Source organism: Syngnathus typhle, linkage group LG14 (assembly GCF_033458585.1).
Source record: "Syngnathus typhle isolate RoL2023-S1 ecotype Sweden linkage group LG14, RoL_Styp_1.0, whole genome shotgun sequence".
In the NCBI taxonomy this organism is placed as follows: domain Eukaryota; kingdom Metazoa; phylum Chordata; class Actinopteri; order Syngnathiformes; family Syngnathidae; genus Syngnathus; species Syngnathus typhle.
The window spans coordinates 3,331,367-3,341,716 of NC_083751.1; the positions used below are offsets into that span (position 1 = coordinate 3,331,367).

The window sequence follows — 10,350 nt, forward strand, 5'->3', positions numbered from 1 at the left end:
TTGTGTGTATGTGTGTGTGTGTGTGTGTGTGTGTGTGTTTGTAACGCATGTTAAAACACAGTTTTAATTTGTACGACAAGAGTTTGATTGGGGGGGAGGGAGGGGGGGGTTATTTGATATAAAATAAACTGGAATGCACAAGCTATGTGTAAACATCTGTTGTTTTTAATTTGCAGTTTTGTTCTCTAGAGTGCCCATGACGTCAGAGCAGATGTAGCGCGGGGCAGCTGCTGTGCCTCTTTAAGGGTGTGTGGACGCAGGACGTGGCTGCCTCTGCGTGCCTTCCATCAAAATAAAGTGACACAAATGACAAGTTGATCACAACGTGTTCAATTGTTACTCCAATACTATATGTACAGTAAGAAATACTGCATATGTGAGTAATGTCTGTGTACCTCTCATGTTGATTAGGACTGACTACTTCCTCCAGGTTCTCGTTCCAGATCCCGGGAACGAGAACAATCTAATAATACACACATCAGTGTCAACAATAACAGACTTCCATGTGCAAGGAAACCAACCTTAGGGTAACACTGGCACAGGCTCCACGTGGTCCCGACCAGAACCATGGCACCGCCCAAGGCACACATGGTGGCGTAGACGTGAGGCCTCTCCCTGGTCATGATGAAGAGGCCCAAAGCCACCACGCACCAGCCGGCAACTATCAGCCCGTAGCGGTACGGCTTCCCTTCCACCATGACACTCAAGCTTGAAGGTGAGGTGGTGTGTGTGTGTGTGTGAGGAGAAAGAGGAAGGCGGTCAAGGTTCCACTCTGCTGCCTATTAAAGCCCAAAGACAAGCAAGGCCGGGAGCGTTGGGTTGTGATAGGTCACCTTGGGCCCAGTCTTACATATGGATTTTCCATTAGGTCTTTTTTTTTAATTGAGTTAGTTTTTAGAACAGGTTTGCTGTTTGTGTGCGTTTTAGATCAGTGTGATTTGGCGCCTTAGGTTAAAATCTAGCGTGACCTGTGGTCCCCTTTAAAAACAGTCAAATAGATTAAAAAAAATATCACCCACAAAATTTTTATATAACAAAAGTGTGTCAAAATTGTCACCAAAACAATACATCAACAAATTGAGTAGAAGTCAATCAAGGAATCTGCAGATACCATGCAAAGCTGCCCCCTAGCGGCCGTCAGTAGCGTGGCGAATAACAGTCGAGCGATCTGATTGGACGCTGTCTCAAATTATTTTTCATGGCACCGAGGCCAGATTTCTTCACCATAGTGATACACAGATAGATAAATAAATACCTCGCCTCCAATAAAATCCATGCTTCTGTGGGAAAAGGAAAATGTGAATCATTTTGGATTTGTTTTGTTTTTGTTTTGAATGATGCTCTGTGTGAAAAGCAGTTTCAGATTAAGGCACCTAGTGTTTAGGGAATGCTTTGTTAAAACAGAAAGTGCTCTGCAGCCACAGTAGTTGGTCAAGTAACTTCAAGCAAGCCAATCAAGTTTAGGAAAGTCCTTGGTTCCCCTTATAAAGGCACCGCAGCCAAGCAGCTTGTTAGCGACCATTTTGTCCACAAACAGTCATTAGAGTTGCGACGTTAGGGCTGCTCGTCGCCGCCATGCTCTTGGATCTTCATCACTGTGTCGTAGGACGGTGGGGGTTCCATGGTCCAGGGGGGCGGGGTACACGGGAGCGCTGGTTCCGGAGATGGTTCCAGGGTCGCTCCAGGGTCCGGCCCACCGCTGACAGAGTCTGTTGACATCTCACGTCGGATTCGGTCCAACCTCCTGAAGATGACAGATAATTCATGAAAATGCTCCACTTCCTCAAATCTTTTCAATCTAGTCCTCACGTAACATGGCTGGGAAGTCATAAAGTCTGCTTATAAAGTATTTTCAATTTTCCCAAACAATGCTCGAAGTGGTTCAACGCTGTAGTTGTGTGAACAGTTTAACACAGAGCAGAGCACATCTTGTTTAAAGTGTTTGACCGCCGACGTCATTGGAGAGTGTCAAGCTTCATGCATGACGTTTGTCGATAATCAAGCCGTAAAACTGTCGCCTTTTTATTCTCACTGTCATCTTCCCGAAGCCCCAAAGCACGTCACTTGCATGACAAACTCCAAACTAACCCTGCAATTACGACATAAATACGACAATGCCCAAATACTTTTCCTCAAATAATCGATAAAAGATTGCGTTCCTCACTCAATCGCTCGTGTCAACAAATAAACGGCTTAGGAATTCCGACCCAATCCAAAAGTGTTGTATTTTTAATGGGAAAGGAAAGCAGGGTAAATAATGGATGAGGTCTGTTTAGTGTTTGCTTACAGGATCTTTGTGCTGGAGAGCGCCCTTTAAGATATTATTAGATGACTGATGTTAGTGTCAATGCCTTTGCAGCGCGCGCACACACACACTCATGCGCGCGCACTCACTGAATGCAGGGACACCAGGTCAATGTAATCAATGAGTATTACTATCGCTGTAAATGCAACTGTAATTTTTTGCATTTGTTCTTTTTAAATCTACATTTTCCCTCTAAATGGTAAATAAAAAAACTGCAGCTTTTGTACAAAACATACTAATGGCTAGCAATTTTAAAATTGGTGGCGCAACATGTGTAGACCAATAATCATTTGCAAAAAATGATTTGGAGAATTAGTTTTTACTTATTTTGCTAAATTTGCTGATAATTATATTAAGTCTGTCTGAAATCTGTCTTTTGGCACCCGTAATTAAGTGTGACGTCATGCTTAATGATTGGTCTTTCTACCTTTGGATGGCCAGCGACTGTTGCGGGCTGAAGCGAGTGCCCGTCCGCGGGTGCAGCAAGAAGTGTCCAGGCACTGCTGCCTGCAGGTTCTTCATGGCCATGCACAGTACACTCACCAGCAGGCTCGCGCCCCCAATGCCCAGGAAGAACCCCAAGACGGGAGCCGAAAAACTGGGCATAGGCGCGCACAGAGCTACCAACACGCCGGCCACCATCAGCAGCACGCCCAGGAGGAGCAGCGCGCACTGGGGCAGCCGCATCGCCGCCGTCCCGCTCCTCCTCGCCTTCCTTCGGGAGTCCTCAGCCAGCCTGCTGCGAAGACGCGTGTGCTTGTTCAGGCATCTTGCCGAGGTAAAAACACTTCCATGCCGCCTCCTCCTGCTGATGCTTAGGCGGTGAAGCTCCCGGGCGTTGCCGCATGGAGAACAAGCATATCCGGGTTTGCGGCGGAGGAGAGACGCGGTAACCGGGGAACTCTGCTCTGCTTTGTGGTTGCAGCAGAGAGGAAGTGTGTCCGTGTGTAGGAGGGGGGTACACGAGGAGGGGTTTTCTGTGACGAGATTTGGTTGGGCTGGACAGGTCCATGCGCGTTTGGTGCACATTTTGGACTGACGTAAACAATGTTAGCAGATAGAAACTCAAAAAGTCCAGAATGCAGTTTCTGGAGAAATCGCACACGAAGGCTAAATGGATTTGGGATGATACTGACTGAAAGAACGATATATAGCAAGTTTGAATGAAATATAAATACATTTAGAAAGTAATGGCATGGAGAGAAATATTAAGCATTTTTTCTCTCGTATCCAGATGTTGAAGCAAATACTTGCAGTACTGGGCAGCAACCAGGCGAGGGCGCAATTGTGACAGGCCCGAATCGTCGGCTGACAAATCCGTGAGATAAAACTTTGGAGCGTGACTTTTTTTTTTTGAGGAAAAACAATAAACGTGTAAATCTTGCAGGAATATAATTTGAACGTTCTGAAATAGGAATTTGATAGTCTAGTTTTGTTTAAATAAAAAGAGTAGTATACAGTAATAGTCTTGTATTTGAACTAGAAGTGCTAAAATAAGACAACCAACAGTCTGCACAGTCCAGTTGTGCACTTTTTTATTCAGTTGATATGAATACATTCACACACTCATAGTCAAACAAACTGTTGAAAATCTGTTGCACGATGAACCCTTAAAAACATGCATATGGAGGGATCGTTATGTCAAAAAAAAATGCATCATCTATATTCAAAGTCTCACCTAAATCCTGAAATCTGATGGTCATTCTTAATGATTTTTAAAATGTTTAAATAAATAGACATATATGACTACAAACAAATACCCCAAAGATTTTTAAATATAAGCAAAATAAAGGCAGGAAAATCCTACTAAAGCAGCCAAAGTGTATCTGGGGTCAATCTGAGGCACTTTTAATGGTGGCAGGTGTGTGCTGACTCCCATTTAAAAATGAGTTTCAATGTGATTGTTTTTTTCTGAGCCTAGCCGCATCCTAGCTAAGAGGGTGTGCACACATTTGCAACCCCATTAGTTCAATCATTTCTTTTCATTCCTCTTTTTTTGAAAAGATATGAACAATTTCAATTGAGTCGTACTGTATTGAGTTACATTATTTATCGGAAAAGTTTTGAATTTAGTCTAATTTCTCATTTCTGGCATGTTTATCAACCTTTTTTTTTTTTTTACATTCACTCTATGTCTCCAAAAACGTGCATATTATGTTAATTGAAGACTCTTGAATTGTGCATAGGTGTGAGTGTTTATTCCCAGGTATTGCCTGGGAAGCTGTCCAAGGTGTACCCCACCCGCCTCCACCCAAAGTCATCCGGGCTCGGCTCCATCTCACTCGTGACGTCACCCTACTGAAGATAAGCGTGGTAGGATGTGTTGGATGTGGCTTTTAAACCTCAAAGCTAATCTCTCTGGAGCGTCCAAACAGTGGCTCGGCGGCTAGGTGCGTGTCAGAGTAGGCGCGACGTAGGTGCGTGGAGCTGCACGTGGTTTTGATGGCCACCTCGTAGGGAGGCGGAGGTCCCAGCCAGGGGGGAGGATGCGGCGACGGGCTGAAGCCACCGTGATCCATGGGGGGGTAGTCAAAGTCCTCGCTACGAGTGCCTTGTCGGTGGGAATCCAGAGTCCTGCTCGGGAACACAACAAATGCTTCATTATCTTCTTTAACGGCCTCGTCATTCTGAGGTTCGGATCTCGGAACAAAGTTATTGGAAATAAATATTTTAAAAAATGCTGTTTTAAAGTTAATCCAAACTTATTTTAATGGTGCTTTAAAGAGCCTTGATGTACTGTAAGTATGTTTCCTTTTTTCGCCTCCATTATAATGGGATACCATAAAGAAGGGCTGTGTTGCCCCTACCAACATGGCCGCCAAGTAGGCAGCTCTGTCACCCAGAACTTTGTACCCGTGACGCAACCCGGAAATTTAATAACAGCAGACAAATCTTGGACAGACAAACTTATACAATTACTGTTCATTTTTCTATTTTCATATATATAAAATGCTAAATATAATACGACGTTTGAATTTGACACTTGTGGATTAGCCTAAAGAAATGACTTTTTTTTTTTTTTAGTCCTTCAGTGTGCGAGGAAATTAAAAATGACGAAACTCACCCTGGCATAAAGCCCAATTGGGACTCCGGGAAGCGAGTGGCGTCGTGCGCAAAGAGGGCATGGCTGCTGTAACCAGCGTACTCATTGTAAGGGTAGTGAGGGCAGTCGGGGTCGAACTCCTGCTGGTCGTAGTTGGAGGTGCCCTTGCTGTTCATGGCCCAGAAGAGCCCCAAGATGAGCATGACCACCCCCAGCACCACACAGCACAGGGAGAAAGGCTGTAGGCGGCTCTGCGACGACGCCAGGAAGGCGGTGGAGCCGCCCGTCACGATGAGGAAGGCACCGATGAAGATGGCTCCGTGGTGCAGGGACGGCATGGTCTCCACTGCGAGGTCGGCGCCGAGGCCCAACGGATAGCGTCACTCGGATCCGGACGGGATGGAGAGCCCCATACGCTCGGAAGGTGATCAGACATTCACGTATTCCTTCAAATAATCCAGAAAAACTCACTTTTTCATCCCCGGGAGTGGAAAGTGCTGAAAGAAGTGAGGCTCCAGCTTTGGGTGAAGGTGCTGGAAGTGATCTTTTTGAGACGAAATGAAGGACTTGTTTGCAGAGCAGGCTGATGTGGACAAGCTGCGCGTTTGTCATCACAGCAGATGGACGAGAAGACTGAAGAGCCCATTAAGAAATCTTTACTGGCGCCCCACCCTCCTCTGTCTAATGTGTCTGAAGCCTACCACTTTAGTGTGTGTGCATGTGTGTGTATGTGTGTGTGTCCAGGAAAATGATGACATGGAAACTGGGTTTATGCATGTGACATCAATTACAGAAATAAGAGCATGTGTGGTAACAATTCCAATGATGATGGCCCATTAGGAATACACAAACAAAGCCTCTTGTGAAAAACAGTGGTGAGATATGGGAATAAGATTTGTGAAGATTTACACTCAATAATGTCACACAAATGGAAAGATTGTTCCAATGTCCAGGCGTCCAAGCTATTTCTCACACTCAGGGGATTTGTTATATAAATAAATACTTTATTATAGTATTAAAATAATGTATAGAAATAACACGCTTAAATCATTTTGTTTAATATAAAATGTACGTTTAGTACGCACATTACTTTTATTTATTTTTTAATAAACATGATTTTGGCATACTGTCGCTTTGCGGGTGGGATGGTGTGACTCATTTCCTGCACTGCGATTGGTCGAGCGTGCCAAAGAAATATGTGCCACTCTTCCACGCTCGACCAATCGCAGCGAGGTATTTACCCTTCATCCCGCCTTTACGGGGTAATGCCCCAATGGGTGTCTTCGGGTAGGCGTGGCTTAAAATCCAGCGAGCACCATTCTCCTATCACTGGTGTAGGGTGACCGGCGCTGGCATTTGGCACTTTAACAAACCAATCTCCGTGGAAAGTATGATAGGTTTTGTGTGATAAGATAAACTTTGTGTGTCAAAGAGCGTTTCTACGGTACGACTGGGCTTCCACATGAGCATACAAGATGGAGTCGCTGCTCTACCTCGGTTTTACGGCACTTCTTCTGCTCCTCCTGTGGGTCCAAGTGAAAGGGGTCGACTACGTGATAGTTCACCAGCGGTGGATATTCGTGTGCTTGTTTCTGCTGCCTCTATCTGTCGTTTTCGACGTGTACTTTTATGTGAGAGCATGGCTCATCTTCAAGATGTGCTCGGCGCCCAAACTGCACGGACAGCGCGTGCGTGACATCCAGAGACAGGTGAGAAAACCTTGCGCATGCGCAGAGGATAAGACTTGGTCCAAGGTGCATCTGCTGTGTCTTTGTGTTCAGCCAAAACAAAGTCTAATTTAAAATGAGTGATCGGGTTGGCATCTTGGTTTGATTTCACAATTAGCCTTAGTGAAGAAAGGTGAAAAAAATAAATTGGCATTCTCAACTACTGATCAAGTGTAAAAGTAAGATAACCAACCCTCAGCTACTCTGACCTGTTTTCAGGTGCGCGAGTGGAGGAAGGAAGGTAGCAAGGGCTTCATGTGCACCGGCCGACCCGGCTGGCTCACAGTGTCCCTACGGGTGGGCAAGTACAAGAAGACCCACAGGAACATCACCATCAATATGATGGACATCCTGGAGGTGGACACCCAGAAGCAGGTGGGAGGAAGACTCAGCCATATTGCAAACTCTTGTCTCCTAGGATTTTTGGGGGCCATTCCCTGATTTTGAAGTTGGCCTTTTTGTTCAGGTGGTGCGAGTGGAGCCCTTGGCCAACATGGGTCAGGTGACGGCACTCCTCACCTCCATTGGTTGGACTCTACCTGTGCTCCCTGAGCTGGATGACCTCACCGTGGGTACGTCGCATTCATGTCTCGCAGAGTAGGAGGAGCTATGATGGGGGAAGGGGACTTCGGTCCCCCATCCATCACTGCCTGTTTGGCCTCGTTCCTAATAATATTAGAGGAACGACGCTGGAGCTGCGCAGATAAAAAAACAAAAAAAAAACACGGCGGAAATGGCCCCAAAGCTGGAGGCGCCCGGGGATCGTGTTTCATAATGGATTTCCTGATGCCATAAACTGCACATCAACGCGGCCTAATGTTTTCCCATCAGGCGCATTCGTTTACCCTGACGTCCGTGCGCAGCTCCACGGCATCTGTTGTTGTGCTCCCAGAAATTAAATCACACCATTTTCTCCGGCTCCCTCTCATCTGTCTCAGGTGGTTTGGTGATGGGCACCGGCATCGAGTCGTCCTCTCACATTCACGGCCTCTTCCAGCACATCTGCGTGGCCTACGAGCTGGTGCTGGCTGACGGCAGCTTTGTGCGCTGCAGTGAGGTGAGACACGGGTAGAAAAAAAATTCTGCTTGGCAGGGTAATTTACTATTTTGAACATTCTCACATGTTTACTGAAAAAAATTAATTTATAGTAAAGTGATGAAAATGAGATATTTGATTGATTTGATTAGCTAGCTAGCTAATTAAATAGCTATCCCTTTTGAAAAATTCAACTCTAATATACTGTTTGACCACTAGGACGAGAACACGGAGCTCTTCCACGCCGTGCCGTGGTCCTGCGGCACTCTTGGCTTCCTGGTGGCGGCTGAGATCAAAATCGTGCCCGCCAAGCCGTGGGTGAAGCTGCGCTACGAGCCGGTGCGAGGCCTCGACAACATCTGCCGTCGCTTCGCCGAGGCGTCGCGAGACAAGCGCAACACTTTTGTGGAGGGCATCCAGTACACGCTGGACTCCGCCGTCATCATGACGGGCAGCATGAGCGAGCACGCCGAGCCCGACAAGGTAGGATATTTATATAAAAATAAATAAATAATTATATAACAAATGTTTGTGTTGTTTCCCTTCAGATCAACAGAATCGGGCTGCACTTCAAACCGTGGTTCTTCAAACACGTGGAGGGCTACCTGATGGGCGGCAAGGACGGCGTGGAGTACATCCCCCTCAGACAATACTACCACAGACACACACGCAGCATCTTCTGGGAGCTCCAGGTAGCAGACCTGAACCGTTTTTGAAAAATCATTTTTCAGAGACCGAAATGAGACTCCATTAGTTTGGTGCAGCCACTTAATGGCGTGTTTAATTATGCATCGTGCTGGTCTGACACGTGGCCATCTGCGGACGCCGTCTGCTCGCATTGAAAGCCATGTCACGGGATGGGCTGACTCGACGAAATCTTAAAACGATATCTGCTTCTTCTTGGCGTTGTAATTTTCCTCTCGCTTCTTCCGTGAAATTATTTTAAAATCGCACGCAATGATATAATGGTTGTTGACGATGTAGAATAAAAAGTTGAAGTTGTCACCCCACCAGGATATCATTCCCTTCGGCAACCACCCGGCGTTCCGCTGGCTCTTGGGCTGGATGGTCCCGCCCAAGATTTCCCTGCTGAAACTCACGCAAGGAGAAACCATCCGGCGTCTGTACGAGCAGCACCACGTGGTCCAGGACATGCTGGTACCTATGAAGGACTTGCACTCTGCCATCACATGCTTCCACCAGGACATCCAGGTAGAGAAGATATTTTGACTTTCGCCAAAATGCCGCGACAGATAGATGGACGAAAGATTTTGGATTATGTGAGCCACCTCTCGACACGGCCCTTTGAACAATTTTTTTTTTCTGTGTTCAGGTTTACCCTCTCTGGCTCTGCCCGTTCCTCCTACCACCCGGCAGGGGCATGGTCCACCCCAAAAGTGACGAGGAGGAACTGTACGTGGACATCGGTGCCTACGGCGAGCCCAAAGTCAAACACTTTGAGGCAACGGCGTCGACGAGGCGGCTGGAGAAGTTTGTTCGAGACGTCCACGGGTACGTCGCTTAAGATTTTGTATTTCTGCTGTGAAGTTTAACCACGCAAATATTTCAAATTCCTTTGACGACATTTGCCATCTAGCTTAATGACTCAGAGATGTTTTCTAAGGTTCTTGTGTTGACTTTGCAGGTTCCAGATGCTGTACGCCGACGTGTACATGGACCGCGACGAGTTCTGGGAAATGTTTGATGGGCGGCTGTATCAGAAATTGAGAGAGGAGCTCGGCTGCAAGGACGCTTTCCCTGAAGTTTACGACAAAATATGTAAGGCCGCCAGACACTGATCTTCTGCGGCGGCAGGTTGGGATCGTGTCCCCATCAAATGTGACATATGTTGATCATCTACCGTCAAGTCGTAACGTGCCTGCGTTTTAAAAAAAAGTTTGACAAACATTTTTGGAAAATAGATAACAAGGTCCAATTTTTATAACAGTGTTTTAATCAATAAAAATTTAAAATGTACAGTTCGCATTTGCTATCTTAAAATTGAGTGCATTTGTGTTTAAGGGAAATTCACACAGAATAAAATTCATTTTAAAAATAGAAATAACAGATTAAACAACTTTTGTAAAGCAATTGTAAATTACAATTGTAAAATATTACGAATAAAGTTCCATTAAAAGACCATTAAAAGAGTTAAACAATTAAAAGATTATAAGTATGTAATATATGTAATAGAAACAGATAAGAAGAAGAAATTCCATTAAAAGACCATTAAAAGAGT

The 10,350-nt window shown here is 45.7% G+C and overlaps 3 protein-coding genes across 3 annotated transcripts; 1 reads left to right on the plus strand and 2 right to left on the minus strand.

The window, feature by feature from the left end:
• Positions 1-1,011: 1,011 nt before the first annotated feature.
• si:dkeyp-51f12.3 (uncharacterized protein LOC107988041 homolog) lies at positions 1,012-3,335 on the minus strand. Its single transcript, XM_061297882.1, has 2 exons — positions 2,733-3,335; positions 1,012-1,744 (listed from the first exon to the last, which is right to left on the minus strand). Exons 1-2 carry the CDS (start codon positions 3,332-3,334, stop codon positions 1,555-1,557), a joined length of 792 nt encoding a protein of 263 aa, XP_061153866.1. The 5' UTR covers position 3,335; the 3' UTR covers positions 1,012-1,554.
• Positions 3,336-4,445: 1,110 nt separating this feature from the next.
• si:dkeyp-51f12.2 (uncharacterized protein LOC100151460 homolog) lies at positions 4,446-6,201 on the minus strand. Its single transcript, XM_061297848.1, has 3 exons — positions 5,370-6,201; positions 5,086-5,108; positions 4,446-5,006 (listed from the first exon to the last, which is right to left on the minus strand). The coding sequence occupies exons 1-3, from the start codon at positions 5,684-5,686 to the stop codon at positions 4,642-4,644; spliced, it is 705 nt and encodes a 234-aa protein (XP_061153832.1). The 5' UTR covers positions 5,687-6,201; the 3' UTR covers positions 4,446-4,641.
• A 413-nt stretch (positions 6,202-6,614) lies between these two features.
• dhcr24 (24-dehydrocholesterol reductase) lies at positions 6,615-10,088 on the plus strand. Its single transcript, XM_061297881.1, has 9 exons — positions 6,615-7,057; positions 7,295-7,450; positions 7,542-7,647; positions 8,014-8,132; positions 8,331-8,594; positions 8,660-8,803; positions 9,126-9,323; positions 9,445-9,623; positions 9,757-10,088. Exons 1-9 carry the CDS (start codon positions 6,824-6,826, stop codon positions 9,908-9,910), a joined length of 1,554 nt encoding a protein of 517 aa, XP_061153865.1. The 5' UTR covers positions 6,615-6,823; the 3' UTR covers positions 9,911-10,088.
• The last annotated feature ends 262 nt before the right edge of the window (positions 10,089-10,350 follow it).

Excerpts from the sequence above, each read along its gene's own strand:
- si:dkeyp-51f12.3 (XM_061297882.1), bottom strand. The coding sequence starts at position 3,334 with ATGTGCACCAAACGCGCATGGACCTGTCCAGCCCAACCAAATCTCGTC. Across the intron at positions 1,745-2,732 it reads CAGTCGCTGGCCATCCAAAG|GAGGTTGGACCGAATCCGAC; the intron begins GTAGAAAGACCA and ends TGTCATCTTCAG.
- si:dkeyp-51f12.2 (XM_061297848.1), bottom strand. The coding sequence starts at position 5,686 with ATGCCGTCCCTGCACCACGGAGCCATCTTCATCGGTGCCTTCCTCATC. Across the intron at positions 5,109-5,369 it reads CAATTGGGCTTTATGCCAGG|GGGCAACACAGCCCTTCTTT; the intron begins GTGAGTTTCGTC and ends CCATGTTGGTAG. Across the intron at positions 5,007-5,085 it reads CAACACAGCCCTTCTTTATG|TTTGGATTAACTTTAAAACA; the intron begins GTATCCCATTAT and ends CATTAAAATAAG.
- dhcr24 (XM_061297881.1), top strand. The coding sequence starts at position 6,824 with ATGGAGTCGCTGCTCTACCTCGGTTTTACGGCACTTCTTCTGCTCCTC. Across the intron at positions 7,451-7,541 it reads AGGTGGACACCCAGAAGCAG|GTGGTGCGAGTGGAGCCCTT; the intron begins GTGGGAGGAAGA and ends CTTTTTGTTCAG. Across the intron at positions 8,595-8,659 it reads AGCACGCCGAGCCCGACAAG|ATCAACAGAATCGGGCTGCA; the intron begins GTAGGATATTTA and ends GTTTCCCTTCAG.